At 38.7% G+C, this 24,117-nt stretch overlaps 1 protein-coding gene across 2 annotated transcripts in view; it reads left to right on the forward strand.

Annotated features, from left to right (window-relative positions):
• Window positions 1-24,117, forward strand: part of CDH13 (cadherin 13) — a 446,013-nt gene that overhangs the window by 183,795 nt on the left and 238,101 nt on the right. For both annotated transcript variants that reach the window (XM_077184876.1, XM_054640681.2), the window contains exon 4: window positions 2,820-2,936. In XM_077184876.1, coding sequence (XP_077040991.1) covers window positions 2,820-2,936 — 117 coding nt within the window. The remainder of the gene's footprint in view (window positions 1-2,819; window positions 2,937-24,117) is intronic.

Below are 24,117 nucleotides of genomic sequence, written 5' to 3' on the forward strand. Positions count from 1 at the left end.
TATTCTTGACCTTTTCTTCTCCTCTGCTTACCTGCATTCCCTAGAGGTGCTTTTGGCCACTCATTTAATCAGTCATTGCTGTTAGACACCAGGGGATGATGGGAAAGAAATCATGAAGAAATCACTATTTAGAAATACACAGTGAGATTTGAAGTGTATGAAACACACTCAGGGAAGTGCTTACATTTCTGTGCTTAATCTGCAGAACCTCCTTCTCCATGAAACAGAACAATTGTGTTAGAAACAAAAGGCAATAATTCTCTTTTTTTGTTGTTGTTCTGAAGTTCTGCTTAGAAATCTGGACTTAAAGGCCATAAGTCTTACCATCCTACTGCTTTCCTTTAGAACTTCACTTCTTTATATTAATGACTCCCTGAATATAATTTGAGTTTTTCTTCCATTTGAGAATCTTTGGGAAGTGTAAGGATAACCTGTCATGGGCAAGTGATGGGTCTAACTGCTTATGTGTCTATGGCTACCAAAATTGTGAGCCCTAGATGTTGAACAAGCTGGAAATTGCTTTTCCTACTCAAACTGTCACAGAAAGAAATGTGACACATTCAAAGTCTTGTTGGATGGGACTGTGAGAAAGGTGATCTGGTGGAAGATGTCCCTGCTTACTGCAGGTGGAACCAAATGGCTTTTAAAAGTCCCTTTCAACCCAAACCTTTCCATGACACAAAGATAAGCAGATCTGAGTGTCTTGTTCATTTGCAAAGACTCCCAGGTGAAATCCCTACTTCTCCCTGGGCTGAAGGAAACCGTGAGAGTAGGAGCAGGATGGAAAGTGTGAGCAGATAAATGTTGCTGCTGCTGAGCTGAAGAGCTGGGGTTTCCTTGTGGCCATGCTGGGAGTCACTCCTGCTCCTCAGGATCATCTCAGGCATGTGCCAGCCCCTCTGTGTTTACAGTGTGAGAGGTTTTGAAAGCTTTGCTGCTCTGTGCATTTGCCTTTGGACAGGATTCAGCTCTTGTCATTGACACTTCAACTGTTTTTATCTTGAACTTTCTCATGAATTTTTATCAGGGAAAACTCTTGGGAGAGGAGTTGAAAGACAGAAGCAGGGACCTGAGTGGCCTTCAGACTGAAAGATTAGAGAGGAATGGCAAAGCCTTTGGGAGAGCTGGGAACTCTACCAGGGGGAGCCTCAAAATGTTATGAAAATTGGCAACATTGTGAGAAGGGATTCTCTGTGTGCTTCCCACTGCTCTTTGACTTTATCATGACTAAAGCAAACTGGTGAAAACTTGAGTTTCCCTTGCTCCTGTTTGTTGTCAAATTTGAGGAATGATGCTAAAGCCAGCAGAGGTAGAGCAGAGTTGGGTGGTGAGAGGCTCGTTGGGTTGGCGGCATTGCCACAGACGGAGGCAGGAGCAGCTGTGGAGAACTTGGCTGATGGATCCAGATTGTGCCACCAAAAAAACTCCTTCAGCCTTGACATTTTATAAAAACACAGCCTGGGGATGGAGCTTTGATTGTGTAAGAATCAGTTGTTGAAACAACAACATGGATTCCAGAACTGGCTGAAAACTTTGGGGTTTGGAGTTTGTGCATTAAGAGAGCAAAGTGCTATCTGTAGGATATAACTGCCTTACTGGAATGAGACATTTAATTCAAACAGTGATTTTTTAATAAAACTGCCATGGCAACCCAAATGAAAAGAAGTGATTGAAATATTTTTCAGTTCCACAGTTCCCAATGCACTACAAATCTGGACATTTTGTTGTTGTTAGGTTTTGGTTGTTTTGTTTCATTTGTTTGTGGGTGTTTGTTTGCTTTGTGGGTTTTTTTTTTTGTTGTTTTTTTCTCTTCCAAAAAAAGATCAAGGGAGAGCTTTGGGAGATGGGGAGAGGCTTTTTTGACCCTGGTAGTAACTGTGCTTGGAGAAGAGAGTTGCAGAGGCTGTGGGAGGAAGCAGAGGAAGGACAGTGGTCTCTGGGAAGCTGCAGCTCCTGCAGGGAGGGCACTGAGCAGATCAGAGACAGAACGGAAGAGAAAGCAAAGGTGTGGTGGGCAGAGTTTTCCAGGGCCAGAGGCCACTGTGGAGAGCTCACTGTAGCTCATGATGTGCTGAACTGCCTGAAGCTCAGACAGAAAGAAAGGCTCCAGAAAATGCTGCAGAAAAAGGAGTTCTGTGTACATACAACTTTTATTTTTATTCTTTCTGAGAGCATAGCATGAAGCTTTCTCTAAGAGAAAGCAAACCCCAACACAGCAAAACATCCAACACCAACAACCTACTAGCTCATATCTGAAATTACACCTGGGCTTTGGTGTCTGATTTGAAGTTATAAGTTTTTGGTGTTTATTGAGTGTTCGTTACCTGTGGACTGTGTTTGCAAATTCACTTTGTTGTGCTTGATTGGAAGCCTGGGCTGAGAGGTGACTGAGTGTAGATGATGTCCATCCTCATCCATGTCTTCAGAGATATTATCATATATATCTTTAGAGACAATTCTCTAAAAACATTTGAAACGTGGCTTTTTACTGGTCTTGTGCAAAAATTGCAGCACAAGTGCAAGTATTTGAGGTAAATCAGGCCTTGCTAAAGGCTTGTGATTTAATCAGCTATCAGTTTAGGATTGTGGACACACCTTACATGAGTACAAAATCAATATAGGCTGTCCACTGCCACTGAAAAAAGTGCAGTAACCTGAAAGATGAAACACATGCTTTGATATGTTATCACTAATTGCTGGAAAATATATCAGACTAAACTTAGAATATGGTAGTTCATGGGAATTTTACCTAAGGTGCAGGGAAAGGGAATAACAATTGAATAACTTTAGTTTTACTAATTAGTCTTTTTCTTTTTCAGGAAATCTTAAAACTAGAAGGCAGCCTTGGAATTCCAAGACAAAAAAGGGCTATTTTGGCAACTCCAATACTAATTCCTGAAAATCAAAGACCTCCATTCCCCAGATTAGTTGGCAAGGTAAGTCAACAAAACTGGATCAAATGTTGATATTAAGTAATTGATCTATCACTCTTATAGTTTTGCAGTGCCTGTCACATTGGTGGTAATATTCCAGATTTCTTCCTACCCTCTTCCATCCCTTCTGCTTGTGAACACTGAATTTTCTGATCTCAGGTCACCTGAGTCTCTCTGTAGAAGTTCCTTCATTAAGAATTTCTTATGGGGAGTTTAAGATGGGAATTCTGGGCCCCTCAGGCACAAGGATACAAACCAGGCCCTGTTTGTGCTGCAATTTTTTCCTGGCATTTTGTCATCCTGATTTGTCCCTGTTCCTGAAGTGCTTCTTGGGTATCACAAGTGCCTCAGAGGATGTACAAAGACAGAAATGTGAGAGCATCTGGCACTCTGCTTTTCAAAGGCCCTGAGAAATCTGTCCTCAGCTAATATTGAAATTATAGGAATTTCAAATGATCAGCACCTTGAAATACTTGGAGATGTCATAATTTTTGCAATCTTTTATGGTGTTTTTTTCAGCATAGCTCCAATTTAGGTTTCCAGATGATTAATTTGGCTGGAAAATATTGCAAACAGAAAGAGAGATTATGCATGTGTCAGGGGAGACAAAAGTTTTAGAGGTATTTAAGAGACTGGAATGACACATTCTAGGTCAGCTGTGGTAATTTGCAACTGAATGCTAAACAAAGCATAAATAAAAAGGTTTGGACTCTCAGACCTACTGATTGTAGGGAAGAAATTCAGCCAAAATCAATGCTGAAAAGAAAAGCAGTTATTTCAGGTCTTTCTGACTTGTCACAGATCTTCACAAGATAGCTGTGAGGTCTTGGTACCCACAATGAATGAGTTTAATAATTCAGAGTACTGGTTCCTGTACCTGCTTCAGATCCTGCACAAGCTGGAGAAAAAGCTGTTCATCTCACTCCCTTAAATTCAGATATTTATTGTCAATATCCATAGCTTTCCATAGCTTTTCCATATCCAACACTTTCCACAGCTTCATGAATTTTTAAAAATTCACTTAGTTGCCCACTTCTGTGTGAGGAACGTGTTTATTTCCTCTTCCAAAATATTTTGGGGCTCATCTTCAGAAGCCTCTTGGGGCACCACAAGGGCTGATGGATCACAGCTCCTGCTGGGCCTTGGTTTGTCCTGAACCTCAGGAAAAAACCCTTTGCCATCTCTGCTCTGCTGTAATCCCTGCAGAAGGACCTTGCAGATTTGTGTGGTTTCTGTGGTGTTTTGGGGAAGAGGCAAAACATCCAGAGAATGAGTGATTTGCATGTTATAACAGAGTTTCAAAAATGAGAAGGAACCTGAAGCCTTCCTGACTGCCTGGAATAACTGATAAGGATAATTTCAGATTTCTGGCTTGTTCTTTGTGGTGCCACCACGTGATCCTGTCTGGGTGTTCACATGGAAATCAGGTTTCCAGGGTGTTATTTTCCCTTTCTTTCTTAATTTCCCTTACTTTCCCCTGCTTTAGCAAATTACCAGTGTGGTTTATTAATTTGTTCTGATTTCCTCTTGCTCTCCACCCCATGCTGTGCTGGCTGGAATTGCACAAGGTTGTTTGGAAGTGATTGCAGCAACCAACAGGTGAAATGCTGATTAGCACTTAGTGGGGAGCTGGGCAGATGTGTGGAAAGAGCAGAGCAGGGGGAGGACAATTAATTGAGTTTTATTTCACAGTTAGGAAACACACCATAAAGGAAAAAAAATAGGAATTTTAGAGGACTTCCTTCATGAATTTTTGATATATGCATATCAGGAAGGAGATACTGCACTGGACAAGTGAAAAGAGTGTTTTGTTCAAATTAATTGCAAAAATTTCAATTAGTATTTAGGTTAACAAGGAAGTACATGTGTCAAGCCTGTTCTCCGTGCTGTTCCTGGCTTTCCAGCATCCCCACTCAGGAATTGGATTATTGCCTTGCCATTTCCACACCCTTCACTAGGGTAGCTCTTAATTAAATAACTATCCTAGGCATGCTGTGTTGGTAGGTGGAGAAATCTCACCTTTTAGCAGGATTTAAAGTTTTACATATTGTGCCTTTGTGCCTGAGGGAGAACCCTGAGATTAAAACATTTCAATACAACCTTTGTGACCAGATGGCCCAGGCTACAACTCTTGACTGTTATTGATGTGTTTTGTTTAGCTCTTGCTGATAGAGCACTGGGATATGATATTCAATTTTTAGTCTCTCTCCATATGCTGCTTTTCCGGTTTATTTGTCCACATGAAGTCAAATGAAATACAAAGCAGTGGGATGCAGGATTATTTTGTACTTCCACTGGCAGGTTATCCTTCCACTCCATGGAAATGTTTTCTAAGACTTGGAGTGGTGTTTCTGTGCATGTGCAAAACAATGACACACTTTAACTGAGGATGGTGCTTTTTGAAGTTTAATCCTCACTAATGTTGACCCCAAGGAGCACAAAGGGAATTGTGGAGATGCTCTACAAATCCCAGCTCTTTTTCCACACCTCAGAAGAGAAGGACACCTGCAAAGTGAGACTGTGTTTATCCAGGCTCAGAGGATTTGCTCTTCATGTTATGGGTGGACAAATGACGAATCAAGGATTCTATTCTTCAGTTTAAAGGAGTTGTCCTGCATAGGAATGAACATTGCAATTGCTGGCAGGGAAAATCTGGAAGCCGTGAGTGGCCTGCTGAAAACTGGCAGGACATTTTATGCTCAGTGAAGGGCAGAACACAGAGAGAGGTACACAGGAGTCTTTGCAGGAAATTGTTGAATAAATCAAAACCTAAACTTTATTTTTTTCCCCCTAAGAATTTTTTTTTTGCTGTTATTTGTCTGTTTTGTCTTTTGGAAAGGGTATGGAGTTGGATCAGGTGTTTTGGATCAGAATCTTTCTATGTTTCCTGCCCCTGATCAGGCTGTTAGCTGCAGTTACATGACAGGACTGACCCCAACAAAAACTCAAGACTAGAAGTGGTCCAGGCTTGCAAACAGGACAAAAATCTTTAAGATCTATGAGGAAGTGGTTTTTTTTTCCTCTTCTGAAATGTGAATTTAAGGCAAAGAGCAAATGCATCTTGTCTGTTAGAGCAGCAGTAGAAAAACGCTCGAAGAAAGGAGGAAGCTGAAGAGAACTGGCTGTAAAAAGCTGCTGCAAGCTGGTATTTTGGAGTGGCTCTACTATTTATATATGATAAATTGCATGCTTCACAGAAGAGAATTGCCATGGACTAAAGAAGCAGCTGTAAAAAAATGTCAAACTTCAGGCAAAAAACTGAAGTGTCAAAAGAGATGATCATGATCTCTCAGCCTGGGAAGAGAATCCAGAGAGGAGGTTTGTAGGTTAGGGGAAGACATGAGAAACACAAGAGAGGAGCAGCAGTGAAACAAGAGCTGAATTAAGAAGCTTTTTGGTACCACTGGAAAATTAAGGAGAAAATGAGAGGGAGTCTAAAGAGAAGTGGAGGAGGAAAGAACCTGGCAAGGAGGGGTGTCCAGACCTGGAGGATAATGGTGTGTGCCCACAGAGAAGAAACCTCAGAACCTTTCCAACACCACGAGAGGGATCTGTGTCACTGCTTATCAGCTGCTAAGCTGGGAAAGGTCTGAATCCCAGTTATTGGCCTGAATCTTTGTTTCAGTTAGTAAAAATGATGTGGAAGCAAAGGAATACATTTCTCATAATGGAAGTAGACATAGGGTCTACAGGAAACATTTACTGGATTTTTAAGGATCAATTCTTTAATATCCCATTGTTTGTTTTCAAATCATCACCACATCAAATGCAGTGGTTGTGCTGCACCAGACCATGGTCAGAAAACAAGAAATGGTCATTAGCAAGAATTTTGGCTTGTCCAGAAGACAAGAATATTTTGATTTTGGCTTGTCCAGAAGACAAGAATATTTTGGTGACTGCTGAAGAAGTGGGTGGGGAACTTTTTCAGGGAGGAGATGGAATTACAGAGACACAAGGAATTCTGATTCCTTGAACAAGTCTGATGGCATCAAAGGAGAGCATTCTGCTGAAGTATGTCTACAATTCCATGTGGGAAAGGCATATCCACAGATGAGGATATAGAAAAAAGAAGCAAACAAGGCAGAAAAGTGAACAGGTGGAAAAGGGTGTTATTTATGAATAGCACTTAGGCAATAAATAAAGCTCTTTGAAATCCATCAAGAAACAAAGATTGGATTTAGAGAAAAAATCAAGTTCTAGTTCAGGTATGGTAAGACTGGGCAGAAATATATATGAGCTCCATTTGCTCTGCCTAGCACCAGCATTTTCTGTAAATCCAGATGATTTAAGTGAAAGGAATACACTGGTGTAATAACTAATGGATATAAATTTTGGCATAAGATTAAAAGAAAAGTTTCTGGTACCCAGAGAGGAAGAATTAATTTCCACCAGCAGTACTGAGGAGGGAAGACAATATTTGATAAATATGTGATCGCAGTTGCATAATACAGCTGCTTCTGATCCTGACAGAACAGACACCTCCAGTTTTCCTGCTGCTCTGGTGTTCCTGAAAATGTGTAAAACCCTGCTGAGCTGGGCCTGAATGGTTGGAGGTGTCAGGGTTTAACATCTGATTGAATTCATGGAGGAATGGCACACCCCTGACCTTCAGGGAAAAACACCAACCTGCCTCAGCAGTGGAAGGAGCAGTACTCCATTAAATGAAAGGGCTTTCATTGCAAGTGCATGAATTATTAAGCTACAGCACATTAATTCTCATTAAAGGATATGTATTTGATGTCCTAACAAACTATTAAGTGAAAACAGCACTTCAGATTTGTCTCTTTGTCTGGGAGGTGTCTCTTCAGCCCTCCCTTTTTAAAGAATACTGACATTCACATAAACAATTCCAACAGAACACATTTGTTTTCTTTCAGCTAATAGAATTTTATTGGAAAAATTTGCTAAAATACACCTGTTTACTTAAGACTTTCAGAAGACTCACACAAGTTGCAAATGCCTTGGAAAACTGGAAAACAATAATTTACCATTATTTTTTCAGTGTTTGGTGTCGCTAATAAGAATAAAAGAATTTTAAAACATTTGGGGAATACTTTCTAATCTAGTTACTATGGTTACAGGATTGTTGGAGATAAAGCAGTTATATGGCAATGATGGAATCGAATTTTCTGAACAATATTGATATATCCAGTACCTAATTTCCTGCTTCATAATAAATCATGGTAATGACCTGAAGGAAGGCAGCAAACAGAAGAGATTTTCTGCTCTAAAGCTGTTCAGCAGAGTATGCTGCAGTTTAACAGCCACACTGCTTGTGTTAACTTTGATTTCAGATGCTGATAATTTTAAACTGTGTTGCAAATTAAGGTAGAGGTGAGAAAAAAGTCTGTCCCTGCCAGTAAATTGCCTATGGAAAGTAAGTAAGATGAAATAAAACCCTGGCAAGTAATTTGTCATTGGCACAGTAACTTAATTGTAGGCTCAAGTTTAAAATGTTTGGATTATTTTCAGACACAACAGCTATTTCATCTAATGAATAGCGATGGGGAATGAGAATTATCATTCCCTAACCCCATTCTCTGTGGTTTTCATGGAACCAGACTGATTTTTTTTTGTTAACTTTCATCTTTAAAGTCTTCCAAAATGATCCTATATCCTGATCTGACTGATGAGAAGTTGTTTTTCCACCTTGACTTTCTGTCTTGTTTGAGTTCAGTTGTTTGGAATACCCACTCAATCTGTCCAGTTCCTAGAATCTATTTTCTTATTGAATGTACAGTTTTGAGCAAAAGCTGGGTCTCTGCATTCTTAGTAGGGCCAAATTTTAAACTGAACAAGATGCAGAGCCTGGTTCTGTAATCTTGGATTGGTAAAACAGGATATTTGGATCCAGGATTTCTGTTTGCTTAGTCCCCTTATTTATGAAGTTTCTTCCTACAAATCTATTCAGAGTAACACTTTATCTTAAGTGGGATGAGAGATTCAACAGACTTACCCAGCTTTATTTAGTAGAGTGATGTGTTAATATGCTACCAGTAAAAACATAAAAACTGCATAATATCAAAGTCAGGGGAGAGAACACAGCCACAGAGCTTCCTTTAAATCAATTAAGATATTTATTTGATAGCTGTGAACTGATTCATACTGCTTGATTGTTTTCCTGTTCCCTTCTAAATAATTCCTCTGGTTTCTTGTTATGCAGTCAATTGTTAGCAAGTTTATAATACAATATAAAGCAATATCCAAATGAATGACATTTGAGGAGCAAAATTAACTTATCCCTGCCAATTTACAAACTAGATACTGTCATACTGTCAACCTTGGTGCTTTCATTAATGAAAGACTTTAATAAAGGCATTTTGCAGCCTGGTCTGGCGACAAATTTGATATTACCAGCTGTGGCTTGTTAAAATGGTATTAAGTAAAGATGGTTGGCAGAGCATTTCCAGAAGGAAAAATTATATGTATTATATATGGCTCATCTGTAAGGTGGAGTAAATAGCTGTCACTCAGGAAACAACAGCAATTCTCTTCCTTCTCCCTAACTGCAGATTCTCTTCAGTGATTAATTGAAGAGAATTTTAACCTTTTTGTCTTTTGCCCTTGCTTTTATCATACATGGATGATTCCTGTTTTGTTTTGGTTTTTTTTCCCCTTTGCATTTTAGGGTGATGTACAGCAACTGATCAATGGGGTGAATAAAGGAGTATGATGCTATTATCCATAATGACAGCTGTGTTTTAATTCAGGAAACATTTTCCCTTCTCATTTCCAAAACATCTGGTGCTCTTTTCCAGCTGCCCTCTAAAGGCACATTTTTTTAACCTTTCTGGTTTATCATCTTTGTCACTTACTGTGCAACCTTGTTGGCTGAATTCAGAAATGGAATAAGTGTGGTGTGGTCTATAGGGCAGAATCTTGGAATGCTGAGGCTGGAAAAGGTTTCTGCAACACCGAATTTTGAAGTTAATGTCATTCTTCTCTATTGGCCTATTTTTCTTCGTGGTCAAATATATAAAAATGTAAATTATTTCATTTTAATCAGAGTTCTGCTGTTGACCTAAACCTTTCAATTACAAGAAATCCCACATATTAAGCAATTTCCTTTTGCTTGTGTTTGGAAAAGAAGAATTCAGTTTGGCCACTCTACTTTCTCTAGAATGACTCACAAAGAGAAAAATCACTTTCTTCCTTTGAAACTTTGCTTAAACAAAGGCAAGTGAAGAATTCAGAGAACTGTAATTTTTGGGATTAATCTGCTTTCCAAAGTTCTGTGTTTAACTTAGCAAGAATGTGGATTTTTGGTTTGGCCATGATGTTCTTTAAATTTTCTCAGGCTGTTTATGAAGTCATGGTGATTATTGGAATGTACAGATTTTTGGTTTAAACACTCAGACCCTCCATGATGTATTTATATATATATTAAAAATATATATATAAAATGCATACACACATTTCAGAGGTGCACAGCAATAAATGACTAAAGGCTTGTACAACATATCCAGATTTCCATCAACTCTCTTTTTGGTCAGTGCTCTTGACTTTGTAGGTGTTTTCCTCCCATTTTAATCTATAAATTGCTGCTGTGAGTTCCTCTCCCTGTCATTGGAAAGTCTGCTTTCCCATCCAAAAATGTCCCTTGCACTGCTGCTCTTCCACACTTTCTTTTCCTGCCATGTTTCCATCTGCCTCATGTTCCTGAAGAACAGGTGGAAAACATGGGATAAATATTTATACACATTCTGTTTCAGAGTTGCAGTGGCTGTTAAAACATTTGCACAGTTTTGCCTGGGTGTTATTTTAGGAATATTTAGCTTGAGCTGCAGTTTAAGCTGAGTCTTTGTAAGCTTGAGCTCATCCCTCAGCAGTGCCTTGTAAGCACACACTAAAACATTTCCCTCTCCTGTACCCCTGCCTGACCCTGAGCACACTGGAGCTGACAGAAATTCTCCCATCAAAGTGGGAATTTTGATAAGGCCAACCCTCCTGGGAGATTGCAGAGGGAAAAAAAACCCAAAAGGACCTTTGGAGGAAGTGTGGGTTAAGCTGATGGTGTACATATCAAGTTTTACTTTATTCAATGTGTTTTTAGGGAAAATTTTTAAAGTGCACTTGGAAAATAGGATTTTCATCAAGGTTCAAACAGCTTCAGAAGGTTTTCATTTCTACAAAGCATGGACAAAACTATTAAGCTTACATTTCCAATTGAGCTTGAGAATGGATTTGATAATAGGAATCTGTTCAACAATGAAGTCCAGAAATTGAAAGTAGTAGTGATCCCTATAATCCAATAACATGTGTCTTATTATATTTTTTACTTATTAGAATTGAAAAAAAAAAAAAGCAGTGTAGATGTAGCTGAGCTTGGCTGCAACTTGAATTCAGGGGCTATATTAATTTAATATAATTCATGTTCAAGACTGATTTATAATATATTACAAGTATTTCATGATAATAGAAATTATGAAAGCTGGTTTCCTATAAATAAAAGTTCCCTGCAACAAACCCAGGTGCTCTTATCAATGACAGCCCTTTTTGCACAATGAGCCTCAATAATCCCCTCAAGCACCACTGGGGTTTTTTTCTGCCTCCTGATATTTCAGACTGGGATAAGAGGGAGCAAATCCTGGAGCTGCAGCTGACCTGATCAGGCAATGAATATACATGTGGAAAATGGAAATTCTTCCTTCCTTTCTGTCTCTGCCAGTGCCAAAAGGTCTTTTCACTCTGCATTGCTCCAGTTTTTGTGGAACTTCTAGGAACTTTGCATATTGGATGTTTTTTTAATCAAATTTGGTCAAAATTAGCCAAAAGACTTCAGTTGGATCAGTCAATTTTTTTTTTTTTTTCAGGAGATTAGACTAAGAAATCAGATGTTTAGCAAAAAAACCTTTCCTCAATAGATCCTTTTCTACCTGACAGAGAAGCCCTAAATGTTCCTGAAGAAGCTCTTGTAGGGTTGGAATAATGGTTAAATCAGACTCATGGAAAAGCCAAAGTCTGCAGTGGGCAACTTGCTAAATGTGTGAAAGCAAAACTGTAAGGATCTGTATGAATTTCATACAGGAAAATGGGCAATGCAGAGCATCTTGAAAGTGTGTAAATAGGAAAACATAATCAAATATAACATAATCAAATATATATAGTATAACTGTGCTGTTGGGCAAACCTGAGTTTGTTAAGGGTCACTGGAAAACAAAAATTAGCTTGAATTAATAGAATTTATTATGCATGGATTATTTTTTCAAACTCCTATCCTATCATTACTGCATTAAGTAATTTTCTTAGGAGAATCCTAATTGTTAATAAATCATATTCTTTTTTCTTAAAAAAAAATTCCAACACAACAATGATACAATAATGCTTTGGAAACTAAAAAAGTGTAATTATCTGTTAATGAGAAATCTTATAAACTTCATATTGTTTCCTTTTGGGCATGACTGATGAAGGATGTTCTTTGTAAGTACTGTAAGAAAGTTGCTTTTGTAAATAACAGAAAATGGATGGTATTTCTTTCCCCAAGATTCCACAAAGATTGGTGGTTCTAAACTCTCCATCTCAGGACATACAGATGTTATTCAGAGTCAGCTGCTGTGAGCTCAGGACATGCTGCTGCTCTTTGCACCCAGCAGCTCCTTTTCCCATGCACTACAAAACAGGCTTTGAGCACATTTTTCATCTTGAAAACTCCCATCCTGAACAGCCTTTTAATTCTGGGAACAAATGAAGCTCATGTTCCCTGATGATGACTGATGTGTATGCATAGGTGCTTATAATTTATGGAGGTGGAGACAGCTACAACCCAGTCCAGTGCAGCAGAGCCAAGAACAAAAAGGAAATTCTTCTTCACAGGCTTTTCAAAACAACTACTTTCTAAAATTCTTATTGGACACCAGAGTCAATTAGGTTTTTAGAATTAGACAGAAAATTTCCTATCAGCTTTCTAAATCAAAGACTGGAGGCAAAATACAGCTCTGCTGTCATTTTTTGTCCTTGATTCTCTCAAGGAGGGACTCCCTGTTGCTTGTGTAATGAACCATGGGGACCCTCCTGCAGTAGCTTTCAAAGAAATTATTATGTTGAAGAGAGAGAGAAATTATCTCATTGCACATAATTTAGGAACAGGGCCTGCCATTTGTTTCAGGCATGAATTTACAGTCAGGAGATTTTGAGCTTCATAGATCTGGGTGACAATCAAATATCTGACAAACAGTTCATGCAAAAAGTTTTACTTCTACTGGAGGGTCAAAAAGACTGTAAGAGGATTCTTCAAAATCCCCAACCTCCCTCAAAAAAGTGAAATTCCTGTCAAAGTGGAAGAGAAAACTATAAACTACCAGTAAATATTTCAATTATTTTAGAAAGAAGGGAGGCTGTGCCACACTGCAGATATTCTCAGTGGAGGAAGAGGACAGGAATATGATGGAGTATCTCAAAATAAAGTGTCAAAAGAAATGGATTCAGAGCAGAAGAGAAAAAAATATTATAAAAGAGGAAAGAGCAGGTTTGTGGAACTCAAACTGGGAATTAACTCCTGGCTGAGGCACATAGGGACTGCTGCACCTTGGTTCCACTCACTCTGGAATGTGGGGTCACATCCTTCCCATTCTGTTTAAAAAGCTCCCAAAAATCCTTGAGAAACATTAGGAATTAGAGCCCACTGAATCCCATTCCTGCAGCAGGCAGTCAGAGCCAAGATGCAGCAGTCACTGGAACAGATGAACTTTGGAAGATCATGAGGTGAACAGCCAACATGGATCTTTTTAAGGCAATTCATATCTCCTAAATGTATTGAGATCTGTGGATGGAGAAGCTGAAGGTGTAGATAAATCTGATCAATAAACCTGGGCTTCTCTACTGAGAGAAAATGCTTCCTTCTGCTAAAAATGATTGAAACATCAGTGTGGAAAGAGATTTCCATAGGGAAGGTTTTGCCAGTGGATATTTCAAGGATTTATACAGTGATTTGTGTTTAACACAACAGAAATTATCTGGAAAAGGAGAGGTTGCAGTGACAGAGTTTGCAGATCATCCAAAATGAGTCATGGGACTGACAAGGGGTGGAAGGATTGGAGTGCTGCAGAGTGATTTGACAGTGCTGAAGGTTAGAACTGGTTGATCATTTTGGTCCAGCACTGTGATATTCTGTGTGTTGTGGAGGCCAAAAGGAAAGGGTGTCCTTGCTGCTGTGCCTGAGGGTTTCTGGTGCTGGCACAGGGGACATTGATCCCCACTGCAGGGAGAATCCAGGGGCAGATGCGCCCAGGAATGACCCCCAACCATTCCACTGTAATTTTTGGTTCATCTTTGAATTATTTGCACTGCTCTTTGTAAAGAAAACACACTGCAGGAACGTTTCAGGGTGGCTGCACAAATAGTTACTTTGCAGTTCTGTAATTCCACAAACCATGTCTAGGTTAAGCTCTTCTTCTTCTAAAGACAATTTCTATCATTCAAATGTGTCTGGAAAGCAGAGAGAAGGGGTGAGGAATGTCTGACTCATTATTTGTCCTCAAATACTGCTTTATTATTTAAAGAGTCATTCTGCATTTCAAAAGCATGTAGGCAGTGGTAGAAACAAAAAGCTATTTCTGAAAGCAGCGAGATTTAAGTTACCAAGGCCCACATTTGCCCAGAATTTAGGTGTCTCATTTCCTTTGTCACGATGGTGTGTGTAATCTGCAGTTAAAATGGAATTAAAGTTACTTCTTCTGGCATTTCTGATAATTTGTGCATCTCCAGTTCTCCTGTGAAGGAGATTTTATAATGTCTACTACTGGGTTTTAGTTTGGTTCCTTGCTGCTGTCCCCCCTGGGATGCTGGGCTGGCACATCCCTTGGTTGTCCTGAGCTGTCCAACATGCAGGAATTGTCCTGGAGGGTGGGATAATTTGAACTTGGGGTTTTTAATTGGGTGGTTTCAGGCTTCCTCTCCAAGATACTGCAGAAGGGTTAAATTTAGCAACTAAATTTTCTAAGATAAATCTCTCCAATATTTATTTTTTCTGTAGGTTTAATTTAATGCTGATATACTGTGCTGTCAATTGAAAATCCCCAGGATAGGTCAAAGTGATAGATGTAGAGAAGCAGTCCTAATTGATGAGAGATCTGTTTTCTTGCCCATTGATTTCTCTGGCTGGAATTGAAATGAATGATTTGCAGTTGAAATGACTTGACTATTCTTTCTAAAGATCAATTTCAAAGCCATCTCTGCTCTTCATATTAGCTGGGAAATCCTGGGACTGTTTTAAGATCTTTCTGTATTCTAAACACATTAAGGGTAACCATAGAAACATACATATTAAGGTGATTTTAATTATTAATAAACTTGGTAGACGTTGCTAAATTATTTTTGTACCTCCACAATGGGTTGTTGACTGATTTACATTTCAAAAAAGTTACTAATTCCATTAAATATTTTTTTACTTCTATTTGAGAATTGTGATCATATGCCTGCAGCCTTAACTTCTGGTAAAAATTAAACAACAGTACCTGATCCTGGGGAAAGTAACTTGCTTCATTAATCTAAAGGCTCTTTTTGCCTCATTAATTATTGCTGCAGTTTTACCTGCATTTCCCTTAAATTAAAAGAGAGAAAGTCATTATTTTAAGTTTATTGCTGAATTCTTTGTGAGGATGGGTGTGCTCTTGTACTTTCTTTATAGCTGTCAGTACATTATTATTCTCCATATCTTTCTATTTCCATATGGGACTCGCTAATATTTCAGAGAAGTCCTTTTTGCATGAAAATATGTAGTAGATTTGTAGTAAAACAGGTTCAGTAGTGTATGTAATGTAATATTTGTTATCTGTGGATGTTTTACTCTTATTATAGCTGCAGTTAAATATAGGGAGACAGCAATTAATTACACCAGGAATAGCTGTTAATGCTTCCATTTGTTTTGAGTAAGGGAACTGCAATAATGACCTGGTTGGTGATTTTTCTCAAGCATTGAGATATTCTGTGTATTGTCATAAGATGGAGAGGCCAAAAGGAAAGGGTGTCCTTGCAATAATGATCTGAGCCTGTGTGAGCTGGTGAGAATGGCCTGGGCTGTTTGTTAGCACTGAGCTGAGGCAGTATCTGTGAAAGCCAGGTGAATTTTGGATTCCCACTGATGGAATTGAAGTCAAATACGGCCATGGGGGATTATAGATTATCACTTAATAATGCCACTATCAGTAAGGAGTGGTTAGCATGAAGTGTAAACAGCATGGAATGAAATCCAGTGGTGCTTTCTGGGTGTGCCTTCTCTTTTCCCTTCGTTGGCAGTGTGTCAGTGCCTGGTGGGGCTGGGAACCCAAGCCCCAGCGGTGGCTGGGTGCTGTTCCAGAGTTGAGCCAAGGCCCAGAGTGGCTGTGGCTCCAGTATCGGTGCACAGCCCAGCTGGATCCTCTCTGTGCACACTGAGGGACAGCAGGGACTGGTTGGATATTTGCATTTTGCCAGTTTAAAGTGGCACTGCAGACCTGTGTTTCTGTTTGACTCCTGTTTTAACTCTGTCTTTATAGGATAGGTGACATGTTTATTAACCCCATGGGGTAAAGAACTCTGAGTTAAGGGAGACACCAAGGAGACACCACTGCAAGGATGCTCTGGCATCAGGATCACTCCTGGGGCGGATCCACCTCCCTGACCCTGTTCCAGAGCACACATCAATGGGGCTTTTTCTCTTGGAGGCCAACATACCCCTAAGAACAGCAGGAGTGGATGATGTCAGTTTAATTCCCATTAAACAGCATTAAACTGTTCTTTTTAAGTCAGGTTCAAATTGCTTAAGCTTGTTCTGGTAGATGGAACAGAACCTCCATGACTCCTGAGCTCATTTAAATAAAAATCTTGTTGTTACAAAAGAGGGAATTTCTTTCTAACATTTTGAATACTTTATAAAAATATCCCCCTTTTTCTTTTTTGCTCTGGTTTATTCAGTGTGAATTATACTTCTTGAATGTCTTTCTCTATTCCTTTATTTTCTTCAATCTCAGCTAAGTATTAAAATGATTTTTTTTCCACACTATTAGCTACATTTACATTCTGCAAGATAAAGAACGCCATAGCCATTATCCACCAATCCTATGTATGCAACACTTTAGTAATTTAACAGCTCAAACTTTCACAAAATCTTACTATTAGCTTTAAATAGTATTTTTTGACTTTGAACAGTGTTATGGCAAAGCAATTGTATGTGACTGGAAAGCATCTAATTTTGTCAGAGTTAGGAAAGATAAAGCTGCTAGAGGCAGTGGAAAAACATCTTGTGTTTAGCCACAAGTGGATTAAAAATCTCAGCAATTTTTTTGGTTTTAATTGTATAAAAACTGTAATTAAGATTTAAGTAATGATAAATGATAAATTCAGAGGCTGATATTAACTTGCAAGTTTATGAAATGCAGTGTTAAAAAAAGGAGAATCCATTATTTCTGTTGCCTACAATTTTTTCTTGGCCTCAGGCCACCATTGGGCAAAATCAAACCTTTTCTCATAGAACCTTGTGTGTATTTTCCCTCTAGTTCCTTCCTTAAAAAAGTAAATTTTATTCCTTTAATTCAAGAACAGAATTTATGTTCTTTGTGTGTTATATGGGTTCTTCAACATTAATATTTAAATTCTTAATAGTTGCTGATAGAAGCCACCAACTATTACATTCTGGACTCAATATGGAACATTTCTTCCCTGCAGTCTTAGATGTCATGAAATAATGTTTTTTAAGGTATATTTGTTAGGAAAAGACTTAAGTTAGATTTTGATGGACTGAGTTTCACAGAACATTGAAAAACACAGCTGCATATGGGATAAAAACAGAGCTGTGTGACCAAAATTAATTTCTTTGAAACTGCATTTTAAAAAATTATTTATTTACCTATTTATTTATTTATTTATTTTGCTGGTGATGTGTAAGATAACAGTACCACACTTTAGGCAGCCTAGAAAGTTATTTTCTACCAAGAATGCAGCACAGATTGTTAGGTTAACACTTTCAGCCTAGAGCTTCCAATAAAGGTCATCCTAGACTTTAGAAGTGGTTCATATTTTAAAAGAGCATTTATATTTTAAGCCCATATTTAATAATTATTGGTTAAAACATCCAAAGGTTATTATGTGTAGTCTTTGAAGAGCCTCTTTACTGAAGCTTTAACAAAACTTGCATTTCTGGCTTTAATTTTTTTTGCTGGAACCTTCCACAAGAGTGGGCAACGCTACCATTGGAACGATGTGGAGAATCATTGCTCCACATTATTGCACAGCAATTTTATTTGTTGTTTAGTGAAAGTTTAGGAAAAGATCTGTATTTATCAATGCACTTTGAAAACCAGGAAAATATTTGGAAGAATATTTTTGTGTCACCTGACTGAAAGGCATTTCTTCTTTGACGGCCAACAAGACACTGGTTTGGCTGAATTCTGAAATAAGGCTTCTTAAAAGAGATTACTTCAAACTTTAAACACAGTGTAATTGATCACTCAGCATTCTGTGGATTATTTGTTATTTATTCTCAGAGATACCAGTAAATCTTACTTATACTCTTAAAATAATCTGTTGGAGCTCAAAGCCGGCAGCTGTGCAGCTCTTTCCAATACCCTTGTAATCCCCTCAACGTTTCAGATTATTTCTGTAGGAGATTTTTAGCTTTATGTGGAGTTTTTTATTCTAAATGAGTAGGTAGATTAAATCAGGTTGACATTTGTTTGCCAGCAGAGAAAATCAGTGGCAACCGGTTCACTTAAGATAACACTTGCTAAGGACTGTGAGAGTTTCACTATGTAGAAAGGGCAGTTTAAGTTTTTCCTGTTCCAAATTTGGCCTTTTCCCACAGTTTTTCCAGGTATAGATGCCAACCTTTGCACACAAATGCAAATGTTTATGCGGAAATATTGATACAAATATCTGTGTCAGTAGGAGATGAGACTAAAACAAAGACACCCTCACTTGGAACAGCAACAACTTTTGGCTTGCTGAGTCACAAAATGTAGATGCTCTCTGCATTTAAATTTTATGGCTCAGCTTCCAGTTTTTTGAGGAAGGAAATTATAAAATTTGCATGAATTATCACACTAACCTAGAGCAGCTCTTTTCTGCATAAATTCAGGTTGGGTAATTGGTGTTGTTGCAAAATTGAATGAAATAGTTTTGCAAGTCCAGAATTAGGTATACAGAGTTATCTTGATGTGAGTAAACAGGAATAATTATGTTATTGTCTACAATTTTGTTGGAGAGATCTCTTACAAAGGCACAAGCAGGGGCAGAGCTGTTTGCAGAGGGTACATAAAATAAATCCTTGGTGTGCAGCAGTGGCAGGAGCCATCCTGATCTCAAGGTGCCTGCCAGCACTTTGTGATCACACTTCACCCATTCCTGTGTTTTTAGAAATGCATCAGTCGTTTTAAAAGTTCACTCCAAAGACCCCCTGTACTTTTGTGGAGTACCTGGGAAGGAGCTGTGGTGTTCTGGGTTTTGGGTCTCTCCAAACCCCTCCAATTACTGCACATTTGGCATGTTGGATCTGGGGGTCCAGGCTGCTTTTATTCAAATTATTCAAATTACCATTTTGAGATAAAAGTGCCATTGAAGGAAGGGCAAAACCTGCAGTGAAAATATCAGGATCAGAGATCCACCCCTCATTTTCTTCTGACTACTCATGTAATGATTCCACTTTGTGAACTGAGTGCTTGCCTTTACTACAAGCAAGCAGAAGTCACTCTGGTAGATACTTCATTTGTTGTTTTTTGAATCTCTTTTCACTGCTAGCATGGTTAAGATTTTTACTAATACAGTAGATTAATATAATATTAAGAAAATTATCTGGTTTTTAGATTAAAAAAAGCCATCGATGCTAACATTTAGTCACTATAGACTGCTTTTGTTTCAAATTAGAAGCAGTCAAATTTATCGAGATGTGATTAAAACTTTGTTTTGAGTAACATTATCAGAGGTTTCTGCCATGTAGTCCGTGCTAGCTCTTCAAACACACATTGCTAACAAAAGCTTTTTCAAGCATGTAGGTAAAATTTTTGATCAGGTTTGTGATGACATTGATAATTTAAGGGCCAATATGAAGAAAACACAAATTACATTTACCATCCCTAACTTTGAGTTACATTTCTGCCTAGTTTTTAAGGAGTTGTGACTATTCACACCTATTTTAAATTTACCTCTGATGGTTTTAGATGAAAAGTGAGGTGGATCCACTGATAAAAATTGAAATGAGTGTAGACAACCAAAATTAAAATCTTAATTAAAAATTTTTAAAAAATATAGTTACTAATAGAAGTATTCAGTGCTTCATCATACTGAAATGTTTGAAAATTTTAAATATCCCAGATAACTGTCAAACACAGCTGCCATGTGCCCTTGGCAGAAGCACCAGCATCTGCTGAGATGCAGACCTGTGACCTCTAGATAAGTTTCTATACACAGAAAAATATTTATCTTCCTCCTATGACCTTCCATGAACAAGACATGAGCCATGGATTTGTTTCCTAGGGAACTAGTGACTGAGGAAAATCTATAATTAGATCTGTGGGTTGTTTGCTACAAGTGGGAATTGGGTGCTAAGCAGGTTCTTAAAGTATCCACAAGTATTAGACAGACTTCATGTAATCGAACCAAATTTAGAAAAAAATACCCTTCATCATGATATTTCTTTTTTAAAGTCTTCAATTATAAAAATTAAGTACTTTTGATAGGGTACTTATTCCTCTAAGTTCATTTTAATTGCAAAATATTTTTACATTCAAGACTCATCAGGTTGCTAGCTAAAGCAAAAATAAAATTAGTCAAAATCTTCCAAGAAATTTCTTCAGCTTCAGCTGAGTCTTAACTTTCAAGAGCATTTTAGGTGAAACATTCTCATCAGCTCCATTTTCTCACTTTACTACTCCCATTCAGCTCCTCAGGTCGGCTCTACAACTTCAGTGTTTTATTCTGCAATTCCAATTACTCTGCCCAGCTGGAGGGTCCCACTCAATCCAGGCCTTGATTCCTTCCTCTGCTGCATGCATGGATCTGCAGATAACATTTGTAGCTGAGTCCCAGGGGCAGCAAAAGTGGCTGCAGGGAGAGCAAGCAGCCAGGGTTTTGTGTTCCCCAGGCCAGGCAGGGTTTTGTACTCCCCAGCCCTCACCAGCAGATTATTGCAGCTCAAATGCTGCCCTGGTGCCCCAGCCCAGGGCCAGATCAGTGCCCTGTGCCTGTCTGGGCGCTGCACCAGAGGCTCTCAGTAATGAATTAAGATTTTGATCCTATTCAGAATAAATAGCATTGTGAAATACCTGGGAAGAGGTGCTGTAAGTTGGGTCTGTCCTCCTCTTTTCTTTCATTTCTTCCAGATTCAGCTACACCTGTGGTGATTGCAGGTTGTGTATTTTGTCCTAAGTCCTGAATTGCTGCAATTCCAAATCATCAAATGTGCCAATGTCTCCTCTTAATTTCTGCCTTTTTAGATCTGTGAAAAGCTTTCAGGAAAGCTCCTCCTTCAATCCAAATAATCCCTTGGTTGGTTTGTTTGTTTTTAAGGGGATCTTTTGAGCTCTTCTTTTAATATTGTCAATCACAGTCAGGTTTTCCCTAACAGAGCCCAGCTCGGAGCGGCTCCGTCTGGCTGTCACTCGGCAGAGAGTGGTGCTCCAGTTCCTCCAAGTGACAGGGCTTGCAAGCCACTTCAATAGCAAATCAAATATGGTGCTGAAATGGCTCCTGAAAGGCCAGGCCAGCCAGAGAAAGAGCCAGGCCTCCTGTGACAAGGAGCATTTCCAAATCCTTTCCTTTGAGGCCACCAAAGGCTGTGTTTGTGACCTCTGTGCTGTAGGGAGGTGGTGCTGGCTACAGAATCCTGAGTCTGCAGATGTAGTTGTGAAACAGACTGCTAGGAACAGGGAGAGGGGAAATTATTGGTAATGAATCTTCTTGCTCTTTATAAATTAGGAGTAAAAGGAAGCTGAGGAATTACCTGCTACAAAAGCTAATGCACATCTTGATGTGTTTATTGAATTACTTTGCTTCGATCTCGGAGCAAATGCTCATTGTTAGCTATTTATATTGGTTAAATCCTCAAATTTAAATCCCTGCAACTGCTGGAAAGGGTTCTGCAGGGAGAATCCTTGCATCTGTGTACAACTACAATAATGAACCTGGGGCTGAAGGGATCCACCAGTGCCCAGGGCTCCCACATGTATAAATTCATTTTGCTTCACTCGAACACCTGTGCATGCCACTACAAAGTTGATCTGAATTTTGCAAACATTTATGCGTAATTATGATAAAAAGCCATTATGTTGAGAAGATATTTTTTGGTTGAATATCAAATATCCTATTTGTTTTGATTATTCTAAAAAGATCTGGGAAATGGAGCCCTGGTGGTGAAACAACTTCACTGGTTTTTAATATATTGTGTCATTTTCATACATTAAGGTACTCTGTTGAAACATTTGCCTATTGAATTTATGAACCTTGTCAAATTTCAGATTTGCAGTTGTTTCTACTTAGTAAAACATTGTGTTTGCACCGATGTAACAAAAGAATGGTTGGTATAGTACATTTTATAGGAAGTAGAGCCCCAGTCCAAAAAAATCCTTCAACGTTTCACCCATTTTTTGAGCAGTGTGAGTTCTATTTCCTTCATGTACATGAAGTCCTCAGTGTGGTGCTGGATCAGAGCATTCACAGTTTTGTCTGAATGCCTTCAGGCGAGGAACATTGGTACCATTTGCAGCCCCTAACCAATCTTACAAAAATGCATCAAAAATATGCTAAAACCACTTTAATTCTCCCAGGCTTGTTCCTAAATCTGACACTTCCTGAAATGTTTTGCATGACAAAGCTCAGAGTTAAAATGCTAAAAAGGACCCTCTTGAGAATATCAGTGGGGTTTTTTATTATTATCATAATTAATTTATTTCAATGCCTGACTTTTTTTATTCTCACGTTCCTTCTCTGAAAGTTGGTATAAAAGTTTTCACGTTCAAGGTATGAGTATACCCCGTGCTGAGTATTTCAGAAATTTTTGCAGATGTGAAAACACTTCAGTTTACAGATGCACTATTGTAATAATACACATGTTCTTTTTTTTTCTCTGTAATTTTCAAGAGAACAAGTGCAAAACAATGTGACTAAGAAATAATTGCTAATCTTGTAATAGTAAGAGTTTTGCCCAGTGCCACTGAGGTTTAAATGTGTATGAAATGTAAGAATAAATAACAAATAATCCACAGAAGTAAACACAGAATCCAAACTTTCTTAAAAGATTAATTACCTTGTATTTCAAGTTCTATTCTAAGTAACCTCTTTGATGGAGAAGCATTGTGTAATATTTCAGGCATATCTGTATCTTAAAGTAAAAAATTCAGATATTTTGTGGTAATGTGTTTCACCCAGGGTCTGAAGTAGAAAATAGGTCCTTGAAGTTTAAAATAAGTGAACTATGGCTCTCTCTGCTGGGTTAAATCCAGTCTGTTGTCCATGGACATCTCTTTTCTCTGGGAGATCTGTGGATGTGCTTTGGTATTTGGACTGTCAACTGCACCAAGCAAAATGGCAGGAGCTGATGGCACAGAAAGGATGTCTGAGGCACTAAAGTGGTTTTTCCAGCTCTGCTTCCCCCAGAACCCAAACTCCTCACCTCAGTCCTGTGTTCCCTTGCCTTGGCTGTCCCAGGGGTTGGGCTGAGTTGTACATTCCCTTCCCATCCTGTGGATCCTGGAGGGCCCCTGCAGCTGCAAGCACAGAAATCAGGATCTGAGTGGGAGATTGACTGGCAGGTTCCAGCTTCTCAGGAAAGCTCTTGGAGATAGACACATCTCCAAGAAATACAACATTGAAAACCTTGCCTCTTCCATAAACTGGAAATGGTTTGAAATTTAGGACTGTGATATCTCCTGGGTTGTTGTTTTCCATAAACACCTTCAATTGCTGAAGTTTTACTTGAATTTCACAAATATTGTTCATTCTTGTCTCCATCAACTTGTTTTGGGTGTTTTGGATAACATCCTGAAGGAGCACCTGCCCTGATGTGCTTTGATTGATAACAGAGTGAAGTTAATGGTCCATTATGCAAACAAGAAAAAGTGGGGCCTGAAAAATATCCTGTACTGGGTTTATCCCTAATTATCACCAGCAAAGGACACAATCACTTAGAGAAGCTTTAGAATTCCTGGTTTTTTTTTTTGGGAATGAATCCACTGGATCTCCTTGCCTGTCACCTGCACAGGGAGTGGATCTGGAGAAAGTT

The sequence above is a fragment of the Agelaius phoeniceus genome, chromosome 12 (assembly GCF_051311805.1).
Source record: "Agelaius phoeniceus isolate bAgePho1 chromosome 12, bAgePho1.hap1, whole genome shotgun sequence".
Taxonomy (NCBI): Eukaryota; Metazoa; Chordata; class Aves; order Passeriformes; family Icteridae; genus Agelaius; species Agelaius phoeniceus.